Below are 19,267 nucleotides of genomic sequence, written 5' to 3'. Positions count from 1 at the left end.
GGTCCTGTAAGGCAGTGGGGTTCCAGGAACTTGTGGGATGGGGCGGGGATCGGTAGTTATGCTGGGCTTAGCTTAAAGGATAAAGACAGGTGAAACATGGAACCAAGTCAACTACACAGAAAGAAACCACTGATGATTTAGAGAGGGGCGGGGGGTTTGCTCCTCTTTAAGCGTCTCTATACCCTGTAAGCTATCATCCCCATTTTCCTGGTCATAAGTGGAACAGAGCCAGTGTCTGGTTGCCTCCCTATCAAGAAAGGAGCAACCAGGTATAAATGCTCCCTTTTCTTTTCTCTTTTTTGGCCACACGGTGTGGCAGGTGGTATCTTAGCTCTCTGATCAGGGATGGAACCTGTGCCCCTGCAGTGAAACCGCAGAGTCTTAACCACTAGACCACTAGGGAAGCCCCTTATCTATAGACAGAAAATTGACACTCACAAAAGTAGCCCCCCTGACAAGTTCTATGTATATGCGACTTCTTCTAGATAGGCAAGGGGGGCTAAGAACAGAATCCAGCATGTCAAATTACTAGCTTATGGGATTTTGCCATCTTGAAAAAACCGGAGAAAATCCTTTAAAGCACCATAAAATTAAACCCATATCTATTGCTTAGGCACACTGCCACTTAAAAAAATGAGTCTTCTACCCTGAGAATCCATTATTTCTAATTGACTTTCCATCCGTGTGGGGAACTCACTTGCCATGTGTGTTTCTGGACTGGCTCTCCAGTCATTTTTAAGCATGAATCACAGGAGATTACCGGTGGTTGGAAATGGATTTAACATGACAAATGGCAACTGGAGTTGTGTTGAAGGCCAGTTAGTTATCACAGCAGGCAGTGTGTGTGTGTGTGTGTGTGTGTGTGTGTTGGGATGATGAGGGGATGAGTTGAATCTCACCTTGACAGACACATACGTTGAGTGGCTAGGGTGCGGAGCCCCAGAAAAATAGGAGAAAATATTTGGTAGTTTGCTGGATTAGTAATATATTTGGTTAAACTATAAGGAATTTCCGATTTTTATAAATAAAGAATGATTAAATATGAGCAGTTTCTCATGGTTCAATCTATTTGAATATTACTCAGAAGACACTTGAGTTTCATTGTCCTGTTCACATGAAGATCTCAAAGAATCCCTACTGCAGAGATTGCCACGTCCCTTTGAAGATGGACAGTGAAGCCATGACCACAGTCAAAGATCAAGCCTGGAAGATACTGGAAACTGGAATTCTCACTGGCCTTTTTCAGTTTTAGCATGGTAGCTGAATCCATCCTATTCAAGAATGCTTCTTGGAACTCTGAATTCTAGGAACACTAATGCTATTGAGTGAGATGAAAACATGAAAGAGTCTAGAAGCAAACTGAATAAAACAGGTCTGCTTACTGCAGGACTTCCCAGAGCCTGTAATATGCAAACGTCTATGTCAGATACCCAAACAGCAAGCAGGGTGTACACATGATTTCCCAAAGGTACTTTGAAGTGAAAGTCGCTCAGTCATGTCCGACTCTTTGTGACCCCATGGACTATACAGTCCATGAAATTCTCCAGGCCAGAGTACTGGAGTGGGTAGCCTTTCCCTTCTCCAGGGGATCTTCCTAACCCAGGGATCAAACCCAGGTCTCCCGCATTGCAGGTGGATTCTTTACCAGCTGAACCACACAAGGGAAGCAAAAAGGTACTTCACCCAAGCTTGCTTCTCACCATATCCTCCACACTTTAATGTGCACACACACCACCTGGGGGTCTTGTTAACATGTAGATTCTGATTCAGCGGGTCAGGGACTCGGCATTTCTAACAAGCACCCAGTTAATGGTGACACTGATGCTCCTGGTCCACAGACCACACTTGGAGTAGCTCAGCTACTCAGAAGGGGTTTGGTATCTTACTGAGACCATTACAGGCATAGGGTGGTCCTGTCTCTGAATGTGAGAGAAAGGCAGGCCCCAGCGTGCAAGAGAGAAGGCAGCGCCTTGGTCTCACCTCCATAAACTCGGTGCTGGAGCCCACGTGCTGCCTGAAGCACAGAAGGAAGTTCTCCTCAGTCGGCAGGATCTGTGCCAGCTGTGGGGATCAGAGAGTGACAGTAACATTACAGCCCTGCCAGGGAAGGACGGAGAACAGCCAGTGCAAGGCAGCAATGGGAGTCACGTTTTGTTCCATTCTGCTTGCTTCCTTGAAAACAGGGGCTGGCAGCCCTTTAAATGGGGAGAAGGATCTTCTAAGACGCGCTTCTGGGTGCCCCCAAGCCTCGGTATGAGTAGCTGAAGGGACAAAAGTAGTGCCACTTTGAAATGCATGTGTTAGGACTCAAAGGAGCACTTACTGATTCCATGGATACGCACTTCTAGAAAACGCAAAGCAGTCTGAGATGGGTGGTTGCTGGTGCTCAGAGGACCTTTTGGGGGTGAGGGAGATGCTGTATTTTGATTGCAGCTATATACAGCTGTCTAAACTCATGGAATTTTACAGTTCAAATTGATGCTGCTTACTGTATATAAATTATACTGCAAACATCTGGTTTTTAAAAAAATGCAGGATGTGCCACCGCACGCCACCCCCCCGCCCCCCGCCCCCTTCTCTGCTCCCAGCATGCTGGAGTCACAGGCAAATCCTAATCAGTCTGTTAAACGTAATAATCTCATTTCCCTGGCCAGTGATTGGCTTCTGGGTAGGAGTGACCTAGTCCTGGCCAATGAAATGTGAGGGGAGGTCTGCTGAGGGCACTCCTGGGAAAGGTTTCCTTGCTTTTATCAGGGACCAGTGAGGTGGGCCCTTTCTGTATCTGGATGTGATGTCTGGAACTGCTGTAGCTAGCTTTCTTATCCAGCCTGGGGATGAAGCCATTGTGGGGCAGAGAACAGAACCAGGAGAACTGCAGAGAAGCCAGGCTAGAGACCTGGCCTCTTTGACCACCCGCCAACCCTTCTAATGGCCTTTCTCCTTAGGAGTCTCTCGCAGTTTAAGCCAAGAGTCAGTATATTACAGCCCGTGAGCCAAATCTGGCTCTCCACCCCCAAAAGGGTCCTCTGTGTACTAGCAACCACCCGTCTCAAATTGCTTTGCCTCTTTCTGTAAAGAAACTTGTATTGGAGTGTGGCTGCTGCTGCTGCGAAGTCACTTCAGTCGTGTCTGACTCTGCAACCCCACAGATGGCAGCCCACAAGGGCCCATTTATTTACATACTGTTTGTGGTTGCTTTTGTGCCACAGTGGCAGAGTTGAAGAGTCATGACAGAGATTGTACAGCTTGCAAACTCTGAAACATTGACCACAGTCTGTTTCTTTACAGAAAAAGCCTGCTGACCCCTGCTTTAAGCCCATTTGAGTCAGGATGTTCCAACACCTGCACTTTAGGCATCAATAGTGGATGGTCTTGGTGCCTATTGCAGATCCCCTTTAGCTAGGCTGGTGGGCCATCCCTCAGCTGCAGAGAAGGCTGTGAGCTAGTGGCTCATAGCTGCCCCCTGCAGAACTGCCCTGCACCAAACGGGCTGCCTCAGCCACCCTCCTCTCCAACCCCCATCCTGGAGTGGGCAGCCTGCATCCAATACCTGATTGACATAGGGGTTCAAAGGACCACCCTACCACCCCTTACTTCAAGGTGGGACTGGCTCTGTGGCACAGTCCACCCTCCAGGGGCCCCCATGAGATCAGCTGAGACCACACCTGTGCTTAGCTTCTTTCTCTGCCCTTTCTTGCTGCTCTCTCTTCCCTTCTCTTGAAGTCCTACCCACTCGAATCTCTGTCTCAGTATCTGCTTCTAGGGCGCTGACCTGAGGCGCCATGGTAACCAGTCCACCCCGGAAGAACTGTGTCCTCCTTTGTGTGCCCAGTTGTCATTCTGGATCCCTTGACCATGGGTTGCAAACTGATTTCCAGAAGAGTTTGGTTAGGCCTGTACACATGTGCACGTGTATGCTGCTGCTGCTGCTAAGTCGTGTCAGTCGTGTCCGACTCTGTGCGACCCCATAGACGGCAGCCCACCAGGCTCCCCTGTCCCTGGGATTCTCCAGGCAAGAATACTGGAGTGGGTTGCCATATCCTTCTCCAATGCATGAAAGTGAAAAGTGAAAGTGAAGTCGCTCAGTCGTGTCCGACTCCTAGCGACCCCATGGACTGCAGCCTACCAGGCCCCTCCATCCATGGGATTTTCCAGGCAAGAGTACTGGAGTGGGTGCCATTGCCTTCTCCGGTGCACGTGTATATGTGTATGTATAAGTGTGCATATGAAAAGTGAAAGCGTCACTCGCTCAGTTGTGTCCAATTCTTTGCAGCCCCATGGACTGTAGCCTGCCAGGCTCCTCTGCCATGGTTAAACAGGAAGTCTTTGGACTGAGGTGGCCTTAATGCCTTAGTAGCCTACATAAGCAAACCAAAATCTAAACACCCAACCAAAACAGCCAACTAGGCTTTCCCAAATAATGTAACCACTTAGGCTATAGCCCATCAAAGAACTTCTTTGATTGCTACTGTCTCTTTTTTACAGAAGTCTCCCTTAGCTTCTGTTGGTAGAGTGTTCCTAACTATTTCAGGTTGGTACTGCCCCATTTGAATTGATTTTTGCTTAAAGAAACTCTTAAAATTTTTAATATGCCTTGGTTTATCTTTTAGCAATATGTGTATATCTATGCATATATAAACACATGTGTGTGTGTATATATAAATGTTATACATACTACATATGTAAGTTATACACACATACACCCTCCTGTGGATGCCTTAGGTGGGGCACGAACTCTCCTAACTCCCCAGTGCTCACCCTGTTTTCTGCCTTAAGTTCATCACATGTTTACAGTGCCTACGGGACCGAGAGCATTAAAGTTCTTTATCCCTGTCTTAGGCCAATGTTTGTTCCTCTTTCTTTGTGAGACAAAGAAAAAGTCCCATCTGTTCTCTTTGATCAGCCTGAGTGCTAGGGGCTTTAAGACCACCACCTCATCAGACTCCTGGAAGGATGCTCGTGCATGGGAAAGATACAAGCAACCGATGACCCTTCCCACGTAGCTCTTAGCAGCTAAGACTCAGGTCTGATGACTATAAGCAGCTTAGACACTAGGACTCACCTCCGCCATCTCAATTTTCCCATCTGAGTTCTTGTCATACTTCTGCATGAATTCCTTCATCTTCTCCCCTAAGTTGTCACTCTTTGATACCTGTAGAAAGACAAAGGGGACTGATTTTGCTACTAGGTCCCCTTCAAACCAGGGATCTCTCACCCTTTTGGTGTGGCAATGATGGGGAGTTATTTTGCACCCCAAATATGCAGGTTGAACCAGTGGTCTGAGTAATCAAGGCTGTACTCTTTCCTTTTCAGGGTCCTTCCTTTTCATTGTTCTCTTCTTTGAGGCTTGTGCATGCCTGCTAAGGTGCTTCAGCTGTGTCTGACTCTTTGTGACCCTGTGGACTGTAGCCTGCCAGCCTCCTCTGTCCATGGGATTCTCCAGGCAAGAATACTAGAGTGGGTTGCCGTGCCCTCCTCCAGGGGATCTTCCTGACCAAGGGATTGAACCCGCATCTCTTCTATCTCCTGCCTTGGCAGGCAGATTCTTTACCACTTGTGCCACCTGGGAAGCCTTCTTTGAGGCTCAGTCACATAATTTGCAAAGGGGAACAGGACATGTGGAGATGCTGTGTACCACATAGGTAAACACACCCTCTGCCTTTGGAATGGAAGGGTGAGGCTTTATACCCATTGCAGATGTGAGAACTCAGGTCCCAACATTTTACTGAGGCAGCTTCTAATAAGCCCAGCTTATTGCAAGGCCCCCCAGTAGGTTCTAGGCACTCCACCAGAGCAAGGGGAATCGCTCGTTTTCTTCTTTAAAGACTAATTGGCAATTCTACAATGCTTTTCACTGTGATTTTAGGCCAGGAAGAATGTGAAGAGAAAGTCTATATTAGCTGAGGGATCATTTAAATAGTCCATAGATAAGTGTGACTACTAAAAAGCACAGAACTTCACAAGTTCTGTTGGGCCATCGTCACCTAACTTAAATTTAAGCCCTTCTTGAAGTTCTCAGAGCTTCTCTTGGTTTGGGGTGCTGCTGATTGATTATTTCCATTAACAAGCTCTTCCTTATCCTTAATCAGTGATGAATTGTTTTGGGACTTGATGCCTTTTCTTTGTTTCGCTGAAAGTTTTCTAGTGGGTGTGTGTTTCCTAGGACTGGGCCTAGAAGAATTCTACCAATTCTCACAGTCTTTTCTGAATCCCTTCTATTGTCTTTTTTTTTTTTTTCTTTAACCTTTGGGACTGGTCTCAATTTGCCAATATGTGTTTGTTTATCAATACTTATTGCTTTACCTTTGCAGATGTGCATGGAATGACCCTAGACCCTTATCACAAGTAAGGGTCTATTTACCCCTGTTTACATTTCACAACAATCCCCACGAAGCTAGTAACCTGACTGTTTTACATACAAATGGAGGCTGAGATGCAGTGGCTTCTCCTGAGGTCACCAGTTAGTATAGCCAGAATGTGAACTCGTGATTCCCGTTTCCAAGACCAGCCATTTTTCCTGCTGCTCTGAGAACCAGTCCAGGATGATGTTAATTGAGAGTGTTGTTGACAGACTTGAAAATCACCCCTGATGCCATCTGAGGAAGGGAATGACTAAGAGAAGGATTTCAGATTTGAAGCACTTCGTAAAATCACATTCCTCCATCTACCTCAAGATCCCAGAACCAGCTGAGAAGCCTGTGTTTTCCATGACCTGGGCTTCATTATCCTAGTAATGAGGAGTGATAGAGGACTGTTGATAAACAAACCCGTGAATCACCTCCACCACTTAAGCCCATCTCTTGGACATCCTCCTCACTGGGGCCCACTGCCGAGCTCAGAACTGAGCGCCCACCGGTGGGCTTGTGACTCATCTCCCAAAGGCTCCATGAAGACTTGCTAATAAGCAGTGGATTAGCCAGCAGACACGCATAAGGGGAGAATGGAGAGACCTCCCGTGAAAAGACCCACAGGAGCTGGAGGGAGGGAGTTGGTCTGACTCCATATATTTGAGAGCCAGACATGAGAATCACAATGGACTAGCTCCAATCTCCTTACCTTTTCAATATGTTAGACTCCCCCCAAAGGGCTTTAGTGTCAGTAGTGGCAGGTTGGCACCAGGAGGGACAAGGTACCTGCCATTAAGGGGCTGGGATGTGATCTGGAGTCACTCCAGGCCATGAAGGGCAGTCTGACACCTGCGCAATTGAGCCAGTGCGATCCAGCTCAGATACTGGTTTGGAGCAGTCCTCCATCTCCTCTAAGTCCTTGCTGAGTTCCAGCCTCGGTTGGTCTAGAACAGTGGTTCTTAAATGGGGACAATTCTGTATCCCCTGAAGGGGATATTAGCAGCGTCTGGAGACACTTTTGATTGTTCCAGTTTGGAGGGGTGTACTAGGATCTCATGGGTAGAGGCCAGGGATGCTGCTAATCACCCTACAGTGTCCAGGACAGCCCCCCATGATAAAGGGTCATTTACCCCAACATCAGTAGTGCTCAGGCTGAGAAACTCTAGTCTTGAATAAAGGCACTGGAAACCCCCTAGGCATCCAATCTTAAGTCATAATGCCTCTAAGCATATTAGGTAGGCTATGGACTCTTCTCTGGGAAAAGATAATGTTTATAGACACAGACACAAAATTTGCAGTTTTGGGGGCATTTATCAACCTATGGTAGCCATGAACACCCCTCAGTTCCAGACACCCAAGGATAGTGAGGTAAGGTACCCTTTTTAGGGACCATATCAATTTAAAAAATCTTTCCAAATAAAAGAAAAACTCTAAGGGTCAAGATGAGAGATGTCAGGCTGCTGATGGAATGCATGACCTAGGACAGATAATACTCAAAGCCATGGTCAGGATGACAGAAAATTCCAAGTAATGGGAGAGGGGACTGGGCTTACCATGCCAGAGCCTTTTCTTGCTTTCTCCAATTCTTGGAAAAAGTTTTCTAACTCTTTACCTTCAATATACCCATTTCCTGCAAAGATAGCAAAGAAAAAAAAAGCAATGAATCTCCAAGCGAAATAGTAAGATTTACAGTGGGTGGGGTGGGGAGGTCGGGGCCTTCACGGAGAACTTGTTCTCCTCACTGGTCATTAAGCAGGTGTCCGGGCCAACCCTGGACTGTTAGGGATGTGGGTCCTGTCCTCTAGGCATTTGCAACCATAGAAATCCAAGATGAATAACGGTGTTTGGAGTGTACGTTTAGTAGTCAGAAAGCACTGGGAGGGGCTGGCGTCAGGACCATGCCTCAGAGGGAGCAGGGGCTGGCAGCTGTCCCTCTGTTGCCCGCTGGGCAAGCAGCAGGAGCTGGAGCTCTAACAGGGGACAACAGGTCATCAGCCTCAAGGTTTGTGGGCAGGTGCCCAGCCCCGGTCACCAGGGTGGATTGGGTGGGAGGCAAAACTTGAGTCTTTGGTGTACTCAAGATGGAGGCTATACTGAATTGAAGGTTGTCCACCTGGAACTCAGAATGTGACCTTATTTGGAAATAGTGTCTTTGCATATGTAATTAGTTAAGATGAGATCCTACTGGCCCTAAATCCAGTGACTGGTGTCCTTAAAAGAAGTCCACGTGAAGACACAGAGAGATACTCAGGAAAGGAGGCCACGTGAAGAGAGGCAGAGATCAGAGTGGTACGTCTCCAAACTAAGGGCTGCTGTGGGTTGTGAGCCACTGCCAGAAGCCAGGAGAGGGACATGGAACATACCGCCCCTCAGAGCCTGGAACCAACCCTGCCTACACCTTGATTTTGGGCTTTGCGCCTCCAGGACTGTCAGAGAATAGATTCTTGTTGTTTTAACCCCAGTTTGTTGTACTTTGTCATGGCAGCTCGAGGAAACTGATGCAGAGGGAAGAGTGGAAGGAGAAAGGCAGAGTGTCTATCCCATGGTATGGGGGCACCTGATGTTTTAAAAAGCTCCCCAAGTGATTTTCATGCCTATAGCAAGAAACCACTGGCTAAAGGTCAAGTTCCAAATCTGAACTGAAGCAGTTGAGGAAGTTTCTCATAGAGAGTATTCAACTTGAAAAGGAAAGGGAGGTGGTAGCTTGTGTCAGGGGCGTATGGAGTTACACACTAAACAAAGAGGATAAAGAAGACGTGTTTACCCTGGCCTTGGTGGGGGCTTTGGGGAGGGTGGAGGGGGATGTCAGAGCGGGAGTGTATGTTCTTCCCAGCCTCCCCTGCAGTGCCCCATGATAATAAGTAACCTTTCTGGTGCCCTCTAGTAGGAAAAATGCCACAATATGGAAAGTGTATGGAGGGCGTCATGTGAGATAAATTATGTATTTTTATCTGCAGGGAAAAGATACGATTGTAACTGCAGGTTGGGGAGTAGTGCATGGTGGGGAAAGAGTTGAGTCCCCTTTTTCCCTTAGGCTAGGGAGGTCATCTTTCTTCTAGGATGTTCTGCAAAGCTTCTTAGGAGAGCTGGAATTTCACGAGTGTGTGCCTACTGCCAGCGAGGCCAGCTGGAATGGGGTGGCGGAAAGGGGGGCGGAGATGAAGGGCTTTCTAGACAAAAAGGCAGTGGCCAGTGGACAGTGACTCTGAGTTGGAGGAACCAGTACGTTGTGTCTCCCTGGGTCACTCCCTGCCGTGATCTGGCTGTTCTTATATTTCTCAGGCAGGAAGCTGAGCTCACCTCTGGGTCCAGGAGAAGCCCGAGGCTGAGGTTGCAGTGGGGTGGTGTGTGTGGAGTTTGTACAGTGAGCATGCACTGGGGTTAAATGTAGCAGAGGCCTCAGAGGTGGGCTGGCCCAGGGCTGGATGGACATGTGAGTCAGTGGCTGTGAGTCTGTTTCACGAGTGTACTAGGAGGAGGCTGAAATAACTATGGGGCTACTTGGACAGCGTGGGCGGGAAGGCCTCGCTGAGAAACCCCAGCTACTAGCAGAGGCAGCAGGGGACCAGGAGCCGGCCAGCGCCCCAGTGGAAAGAAACTTCTCCTTGAGTCCGACTTGTGCAGGCCGAGTAGCAGGGGGCTGCATGGCCCCTCTTGCCACCAGCACCTCATTCTGTGCTGAACAGAGGAACAGAAATGTGGTTCAATTCTACAGCCTTTGTTTTTTTTTTTTTTTTTTTTGAACTGAATAACAAGTTCAACACTGTGGGAACTATAGCCAAGTTTAGACATAGGCCTGTTCCCCAAGAGCATTTAATAGTCTCCTGGGGTGAGGGAGCCACACAGGAACAGAGGTATCTGCCAGCTGAAGGGAGAGGGTGAGGAGCAGAGGTTAGGTAGGCTGCAGGGGGCAGACGAGGCATCTTCCATCACGGACGTGGGAGAAGGGCCTCCGCTACCCTGGCTTCCCTCAGAGCGACTCCCTGCCCATCAGGCAGGAGGCACCTGTTATCCAAGGCGGGAGTAGGGGACAGGTTGGCCTGCCAGCTTCCAGGGAGGAGTTCAACACTAGGCAGGTGGTTTGCTTTTTCTATGACCATCTTATATGGGGGTGGGGTGGCTGGCCACCCCACAGACCTCGAGGATTGGCATTGATAAGGATGTGGTTAACACAACAACCATCCCTTCTAATCTCCACATCAAACCCCACCCTGTGAACATTAGGGAGGGGCTGGGTGGAGCCAGGGACCCTGCATCTTGCCTCATTCTAGGGTCGCTACCATTCTTCACCACCACTGTACCTCGGTTTCCCCAGATTCTGAAGTGAGTCAGCACTTCTTCACAGTTGATCTGGCCACAGACACTTGGACGACCTTGACTGAAGAGCGCCCTGCCCCACGCAGAAAGGGGTCTGTTTCTCACTGACGTTTGTGTGTACAGATTTTCTGAGCATTGACCAGGTAAGAGGAGTCTGAGTAAGAGCTGTAAGGCTATCACCATTTCTGTGACTGTTCACGTGATGCTGAGCCAGTCAGTCTCTCTGAACTCTTGATCTTTCTTGATCTCTAAAACGGCTGTAACTGTTTATGCTCAAAACTACTTATGCTTTTTTTTTTTTAAACTTTATATAGAGTCATTGTGACAGCCATACAACACAAAGCTGTGATAGCATTCTGGAAAATGTAAAATCTCACATAACTTAAAAGCATCATTTTATATTCTGTGCTCTTAAGGTCTTCCAAACCAATCCATGGCTATAAACCCTTTGGCCCAAAGAGTTGCAGCATTACTGCTCAGCCTCAGCATCCTGGTTCTCAGCCCAGGCTAGGTATTAGAATCACCCAGAAAGCTATTAAACCAGCACCATTGCCTGGACCCTACCCCCAGAGCTCCGATTTAATGGGGTGGGGGTGTCTCACGGGCACATTTTCAAAGCTCTCTGGGCAACTGTGAGGTGCAGTCAGGACTAAGGACTGCTTTAGAGCAGCCTGTCTCCAATTTTAAGGTACGTGAGAATTACCCAGGAGCTTGTTAAAATGGAAGTTCTAACTTGGCAGATCTGGAGTATGAGAGCTTGACATCAAAGTGTGGTCTGTGGAATGGGAACACTGGAATTACATGGTAGCTTGTTAGAAATGCAGAATCCCAGGCCCCACCCCAGCCCTGCTGATCAGAATCTGCATTTTAACAACATAGGAGCATGAACATTTGGGAACTGCTGCTTTTGAGTGTGAGCTCTCCTCCCTAGAGAGACCATGCCTTTGGTTTCACCTTTGAGGTTGAGCTTCCCTGGTGGCTCAGATGGTAAAGTGTGTGCCTATAATACGGGAGACCTGGGTTCAATCCCTGGGTTGGGAAGATCTCCTGGAGAAGGAAATGGCAACCCATTCCAGTATTCTTGCCTGGAAAATCCCATGGATGGAGGAACCTGGTAGGCTACAGTCCATGGGGTCGCAAAAGAGTCGGACACGACAGAGCGACTTCGCTTTCACTTTGAGGTTGAGGTGGAGGGCTGGTGTGAACCCTGAGGTGGTAGACCAGGGTTTCCTTTTAAGTGACAGCACCTCTTTGGACAAGAGTGGCCTAGACCAGCACTATTCAGAGAGTGATCAGGGCCTGATAGTGTCAATATCACCTGGGAGCTTGTTAGAAATGCAGATTTCTAACCAACCCCAGACTGGCTGAATCAGAATTGTTGGCAGTGAGTCCCGAAAACGTGCTTTTGAACCAGCCCTCATGTATGCTCCAGTTTGAGAAGCGTGGAGCTGGGACTGTGGCGTTGCGTGCTCATCAATCTGTATTATTCCATGTCCCTTCTTTTTAAGGAAATCAAAGAGGGCAGTTAGGCAGTTTCAGGTTAGCTGCCCAAGAAAGCAACCAGGAGGCCATGCCTCCTGGCTCCCTGTCAGGAGCTCAAATTTATGAAAGGGCAAGTAACCTTCTACCTTCAGCCCCGGTTTTCTTTGGGACACATCTCACCCTTTGTGGCAAGAAACGGGCTTCCTCTGGCCCTGCTCCAGTATTAATAATATACCTTTGCACAGTGTACACCATATAAAGAGCTCTCCAATTCCTGTCCCATCTGGTCTTCAGGACCCTGCCAGGTAAGCAGACGGGTGCTATCGACCTCACGTTAGAGAGAAGGAGTTTGAGGGGAAAGAGACTGAACCACAGCTTACAGCCTGTTTTCCTTTGACTTGCTCCAGGGGCAACTTCTGTCCATATCTCTGTTTTGTTTTGGTTTTTCTCTTCGTCAGTCTTACACAGACACAGACAGATGGACACAGACATACGTCTCCCAGAGGCTCCTGGGGGAAGAACCCAGTGCGCACAGCTACTGCATGAGTATTCAGACACTTGACTTTATCTGTGTTTCTGCGCTGAGCTGCTTCTGGAACACTGGCTTTGGAGCTGGGTCCCCTGAACCTGTGGACATCTGGCAGCCTAATGCTGGGCCAACTCCCAAGGGTGGAGGCCAGAAGGATGGGACAGATTGGGTGAGAGAAGAGGGGAGGCAGAGGGCCGAAGCCAGAGGCCCCGGCTGGGACTGGCTGGGCAGAGGCGGGATCTGATGCAATCTGCCAAGACAGCCCCGTGGGTCAGAGCTGGAGAGGCTCAGTTCTTGAAGAGCCGCATGCCTGCTCTATTAATTCTGGCTCCCTGGGTACTAGAAGAGGTTTCCCCGAGAGGTCTCCTTAGCCCTGGAAACCTCCCCCAGGGGCTCAGCTACTGAAACTACTCAAGTCTAGAGGGAGATAAACAAGGCGAGTAGGGCAGGGATGCAGGATCGCTGCTGGCTGCCCTGGTGAGGCAGGGCAGGCTGAAGTGTCTTGTTTGTGCAAACGTCCCCATAGCTGCCTCCCTGGGGAGCCCCAGCTCTTCTCAGACACAGCTGCCTCCCCACTCAGCTGGCACCATCACCCTCAGAGAGGTTGGGCCATGGGGCACGAGTCCACATGAAGGGCACCCTGTGCAGGGCTGGCGCGCTGTGGCCATCCACACCAAAGGGCACCGTAGGCAAAACAAACGGGGACTTGGGGGTGAAAGCGGAGGTGGGGTGGGGGCCTTACTCTTAGGGCTTACCCAGGTGGGGCGGGACGCTGCTCCCAAAGAACCCCAAATCCCGACCTCAGGCGCAAACGGGACACGTGGACCCCACAGAGAAACACCGACAGGGTTAAAAGAAAACCACCCTCAGACAGCGCTGGCTCCCTCCTGGCCTCAGACCCTCTGACTTTAATGTTCTAAGAAGCAGTCATTTTTATAAATCCTATGGAGAAGGCAATGGCACCCCACTCCAGGACTCTTGCCTGGAAAATCCCATGGACACAGGAGCCTGGTAGGCTGCAATCCATGGGGTCGCTAAGGGTCAGACACGACTGAAGCGACTTCACTTTCACTTTTCACTTGCATGCATTGGAGAAGGAAATGGCAGCCCACTCCAGTGTTCTTGTCTGCAGAATCCCAGGGACGGGGGAGCCTGGTGGGCTGCCGTCTATGGGGTCGCACAGAGTCGGACACGACTGAAGCGACTTAGCAGCATGATCATCTTGTGAACAGCACAGTTGTGTTGCACAGTAACAGTTGTCGTGTTTGTGTAAATGCCTAGGTACAGGATACTCCGTAACCCTTTCTGGGCAAGTCTTCTTGTTTTTCCTTTTATCTAGTTTGATTGGAGTACAGTTGCTTTACATTGTTGTATTAGTTTCTGCTGTGCAGCAAAGTACATCAGTTACACATATATCCACCCTTTTTCAGATTTCCTTCCCATTTAGGTTACCACAGAGCATTGAGTAATATTCCCTGTGATCAACAGCAGGTTCTCATTAGTTATCTCTTTTATTCACTGTGCTGTGCTTAGTTGCTCAGTCGTGTCTGACTCTCAGTCACGACCCCATGGACTGCAGCCTGTCTGGCTCCTCTGTCCATAGGGATTCTCCAGGCAAGAACATTGGAGTGGGTTGCCATGCTCTCCTCAAGGGGATCTTCCCAACCCACAGATCGAACCTAGGTCTCCCGCAATGCAGGCAGATTCTTTACCGTCTGAGCCACCAGGGAAGCCCTATTTTATGCACAGAGGTCTTCTTTTCAGTATCTCAAAAGCCTTCATTGAGAATTCCAGGGCAAGCTGCCCAGGCCTCTCTCCACCTCTGAGAGGCACTGCTGTTCAGCTTTCCTCAGCTTCCCCATCAGGGACACAAGCTCATTGGTGACTGAGAGCTGGCCTGGCCACTTTCCGTCTGGCCGGCCAGTGTTCCCTGTAGGGGGTGGGCTGGGAGGATGCTTCTGTTATTACCCCTGTGGAGAGAGGTGGGAAAACTGGGCAGGGCCTTCCTTAGTTCTTGGTAGTCCTCCCTGTCAGTAATTTTCAGTCCTTGGGGCCACACCGTATGGAGCAAGGCTCAGGCCCTGTGCAAGGCTTTGAGAGCCTCCCGCATCACCAGGGCCATCTGGAGGCAGACAGAGGCCTGCAGAACTCTGGGCAGAGGCCCACAACTGGAGAGAGAGATGTATTTCTTTGGGGGGGCAGTGCCCATAAAATTATTTTCTTCTTGACTCTTTTTATTATTTTGCTAATTACACAAGAAGCACAGGCTCTTGTAAAACACTATAGAAATTAACATCAAAAGTTAAAGAAAATGCCTTTTAATTTGACATCATCTACTCTGCAGAGAAGGCCACTATTGTTATGTTCTAATATTTTCCATCATACTTGTTTCATTAATAGCAAAAATGGGCTCATACTATAATAGTGTCATGCTGCAATTGGAAAAAATGTCTGTAATACATCTTGGGTGTTTTTCCATGTCAGTATAGAAGCCCCACCTCAGTCCCATTGGTTGTATAATATTGCACTGTAGAGATTAGAAGATTCATTTTCCTGTTCCCTAGGGAAGCACATTCTTTCTCAAAAGTTCAGGATCCCAAAGAACTTGGTAATAGACCCCTGTGTTCACACAGCTTTATGTGTACACACGAGTGTATCCGTGTAGGATGCTTCCTGGGATGAGTGGGATTCCCTGCACTGACCTGCGAATGTCTGTGGGCCTCTGGGAGAGAAAGGATCCCCAGGCTTGCACTAGCTTCCAAAGAGTAGCGAAGGCCAAAGGCAGATCTTGGCTCCTCATAGACCCCCTCCTGATGGTCAGCAGAATAGGAGCCTGGTGGCCGTGTGGTCAGAACCACAGACAGGACAGCGTCAGCTTGGAACTGGGCATCTCTGAAGCCCGAATCTTGCACAGTGAGAAAGGTTCTGACAAACGAGTGACCAGGAAACAACAAAACGGTGGACTTCGTCGTGTAGGGCACGTAAAGGTTGCTCAGCCAGGCTCGCAGAGCGCGCTCGGCTGCCGTCTCCACCTCGCCTTTGAGAGACGACACCTGAGCCTTCCAAGCGCATGGCCACTGAGGAGGGATGGGGAGGGGGACCAGGAGAGGAGTTGTGGGCCCCCCACCCTCTCACTTCGCAGTGTGGTATTGTGAGAAGAATGGTGTCTCTTCGAGGCCCAGTTTCCCCCTCTCCAGACACCTGCTCCTTCCTTTCTCCACAAGGCTGATGGTAATCTTGGAGATATTCTCTTTGTGCAAAGTCACCAGGATGCTGGCTTTTCCTCCTTGTTAGAAATGGGCTGAGTGAGGGTTAGACCCCCTGCCTCGTCCTCACTCTCCTCAGAGTCCAGCTTCTCCTCGGACTCCTGGCCTCTGTTTACTAGAGTCCAGGAGGGGTGGGTCGGTGCTCCCTAGTGGCTGGGACTAATTGGGCTCCAGTGAGCTCACTCCAGAGACCTGGTGAGCCGAGTCTTCCCAGAGGTCTTTAACTCTCTGAGTGGCAGGAGAGTCGGGAAGAACCCCAAGATAAAAACAGAAGCCAGAGTTAGTAAGAGGAGGCCCGGCCAGGGCAGGGAGCACCTCAGGGGTGAGAGGGAAGCTCACTGGCAGCCATGAGAGTACAGGAAGGGACAGACAGTGAATATCCAGAGCAAGGTGACCCACAGGATAATCCTGGGTCCTTTAGTGGAATTTCAGTTTGGCTGTGGCATCATTTTCTACCACCTCTGGCGTTTTAATCTCCTATGCTTTCCTTCTCTGTGAGGTCCATGGTCCCTCCTTGGAACTTCCCTGAAGCAGTGGTCAGAGAGGGCGATGGGATGCCAAGTGGAACAATGAACCAAGAAGCAACTTAGCTCCCTTTCATGGAGGAGCAGAGGGAGCCAGAGGCACAGTGGTTTGGGAGTCTTTAATGACTCTTTGGCCTCATGCTAGCTTAGCTATGCTCCAGCCATGCGAAGGACCCCTTTCTAGTATTAAAGGAACTGCCTATTACCTCCAGGGCTGGGTCAGGGGCTCTTCTGTGAGTGAAAGACAGGGGAAGCAGGTGTCCAGAAATCAGAGTGGGGAAATCAGAGTGGCCAGGGGCCACTTTGCTCCATGACCTTAGAAAAGTCACACTTCATGTCTGTTCCCTCATCCGCATCAGGAGAGTCATGATCTGCCCAGAGCCTCTCTGTGTGGAGCTCAAGAAGGTGTGATCGTGTTTTGAAAAGTACAAAGTCTCAGACATGTGTGAGGGTTTGCCTGATTATTGAGAGTGCTATTGGTTGTCCCTGTGAGAACAGGGGGAGAGGAGAACTGTGGAGTCCTCTGTTTATAGCTGACTCATCTGGCAGGAGGCCGGTGGTATAACCTTGGCCACTTGGTAACTTTCCTTGAATCGTGCAAGTCTCTGGTGCAGATAAACTGGCAGGAGAAGCCTTAGGGACTGTCATGTCACCTGGAATATGAGACAATCTTCTCATAGCCCTTGCTCCTGAGGGAGTTTTATGGCACCAGCCATGGACTGGAGACACAACCCCTCCTTAGCCCCATTTTACAGATTTAACAATCTACCCTCCTCCTTCAGTAATTCTGAGGCAGATCACACGGCCTCTCACCCCCAGATTTCTTGTTGGCTCCTAGAGAACAAATCTTCACTCATCAGCATACCCATTAACCCCTGCCTCTCCACAGCACTCTGGGGCAAAGTACCTGCTCAGCTACCTTTCCATCCACCCTTCTGAGGCAAGGAAGGGAAGGGAGAAGAATGGAGGGACCCTCCACCTGATCCTCCTTCTGGTTCCCACCCCCTTCGCTCTTAGTCCCAGGATAAACACCCTGGACCACTATCCTGCCAGTGGTGTGAGATACCAGAACATTTCAGATGCCCACCCCAGGCAGGACTTCTGAGAAAGAAATAAGATCACTTAAGTTGGGGTGGGGGGTGGTGGTGGTGGTTTTGTCGCTAAGTTGTGTCCGATTCTTGCGACCCCATGGACTGTAGCCTGTCAGGCTCCTCTGTCCATGAGATTCTCCAGGCAAGAATACTGGAGTGGGTTGCCATTTCCTTCTCCAGGGGGAGTGGTAGAGAAAAAAGTCTCTAGTGATATCTGAAGCCTCTAAAAGGGAACCTCCCTTTATGCCTGAGTCAGACCATCCTAGACCCTTGGAATCCCTAGAGCCAACTTCCAAAGGTCATTCAGTCCAGCCCTTGGTTTTTGGTTAGTCAGTATCAAGACCACACAGACCGGAGGGTCAGTCACTGAGACATTTAAGATGGTGCCTCCCCTGACCCAGGGAAGGAAGGAGTCACCCAAAGCACCCAGGATTAGCACCCTGAAAGAATGCGTCAGGCTGGCACCCCAAGCTTGCCCCCCACCACACCCACTGCTGCTGTGAGTGGGACCTGCATGCCGGTGAGGGATGGAAAATGGCAGAGGAAGCCCAGGGGATGCTCACTGCCCGGCTGTCCTCTCCATTCCTCCTTATACCAAACAGGCTGGGGAGGCAAAGGGTGTTCCTTCAGCACCCCGCAGCTTGCCCCAGCCCCCTGGACCCCTACTTGGCTAACCTGGTATTCAACAAAAGGGGAACTTTGGGGAAGAAATGAATGGGCTTCTGAGACCTGTGGCTGCAGCCGCTGAAGGCAGGCTGTTACCTTGAAGGGGAAGGTGGGGGAAGATAAAATGGCAGGGGGAGCCTTGCCAGCACAGGCATCCTATCTGGGAAAGCCCCAACTTGCCCAGAATGAGGCTGCAAAAGCCGGTGGGCTCTGTCAGGGGAGAAAAGTTCCTGACAGTTGTTACTGGGCAGCGAGGTGTCTTCCAAACTCAGGACCCCGACCTCAGCAGGTTCTGCGGCCAAAACATGCCCTGGGGGCAATCTAACATCTGCCCACATCGTCACTGACCCCTTCCCTCCACTGCAGGTCCCCTGGGGGCGAGCGGGCACACAAGTTGGAGCTTTACTGACCGTCTGCATCGAAGTGCTTCCAGATCTCCAGGAACTGGGTCGCGGTCAGCTCGGCCAGGTGCAGGTAAGGTGGCTGCTGCTGTGGGCCAGCCATGGCGAGCCGCTCGGAGACCTCAGGCAGCACCGCGCTCTCCCTGCGCGCCGGCTCCGCTCCAGGCACTCGCCAGGTCCTGCGCGCCACGCTGCCTTTATATACAATCCAGAGGCTGCGCCCGCGCCCTGCAGCCGGCAGAGGGCGCGCGTGCTCAGAGAATCGGCTTGCGTCTCAGCGGGGCGGCGGCCGCCCAGGGGCTCTGCAGGGATTTATTTTCTGGGTGGGGATGCCTGTCTGTGCTGAGACCACTGTGGACCTGGACAGGGAGAAGGCCCTCAAGTGCAAAGGAGAGGTTAACCTTGCCTTCCCTCTCCCACTCTCTGATCATCTTGAGAGCAGCCACCACGTATCCTCACTAGCAGCGGCAATAATAAATAACTGTAGTAACAACACCACCGCCAACAGTAGTAATAATAAGTTTGACAAACCGTTAGCCCTGGCACTTCGGAGTCCTTCTAGGACTCTCTCATGCGTTGTCTCGTCTGACCCTTCCTCAGCAGGAAGACCAGGGACCACTTTTCTGATAGGGGGACTTGAGACT

The 19,267-nt window shown here is 50.0% G+C and overlaps 1 protein-coding gene and 1 long non-coding RNA gene across 2 annotated transcripts in view; one reads left to right on the top strand and one right to left on the bottom strand.

Annotated features, from left to right (window-relative positions):
- LOC113876629 overlaps positions 1 to 18,674 on the top strand; it is a 35,958-nt gene extending 17,284 nt beyond the window's left edge. Inside the window, exons 3-4 of the long non-coding RNA XR_003506544.1 lie at positions 10,663 to 10,807; positions 18,589 to 18,674. This is a non-coding gene — a long non-coding RNA (uncharacterized LOC113876629). The remainder of the gene's footprint in view (positions 1 to 10,662; positions 10,808 to 18,588) is intronic.
- CALB2 (calbindin 2) overlaps positions 1 to 18,807 on the bottom strand; it is a 29,264-nt gene extending 10,457 nt beyond the window's left edge. Inside the window, exons 1-4 of the mRNA XM_027516057.1 lie at positions 18,633 to 18,807; positions 7,901 to 7,977; positions 5,063 to 5,152; positions 1,981 to 2,061 (exon numbers count right to left, since the gene is read on the bottom strand). Coding sequence (XP_027371858.1) covers positions 1,981 to 2,061; positions 5,063 to 5,152; positions 7,901 to 7,977; positions 18,633 to 18,726 — 342 coding nt within the window. The 5' untranslated portion in view covers positions 18,727 to 18,807. The remainder of the gene's footprint in view (positions 1 to 1,980; positions 2,062 to 5,062; positions 5,153 to 7,900; positions 7,978 to 18,632) is intronic.
- Positions 18,808 to 19,267: the final 460 nt, after the last annotated feature.

The sequence above is a fragment of the Bos indicus x Bos taurus genome, chromosome 18, assembly GCF_003369695.1.
Source record: "Bos indicus x Bos taurus breed Angus x Brahman F1 hybrid chromosome 18, Bos_hybrid_MaternalHap_v2.0, whole genome shotgun sequence".
NCBI classification, from domain to species: Eukaryota; Metazoa; Chordata; class Mammalia; order Artiodactyla; family Bovidae; genus Bos; species Bos indicus x Bos taurus.
The sequence above is the reverse complement of the archived record's forward strand: the minus strand, read 5'-3'. Positions and strand labels throughout refer to the sequence as shown.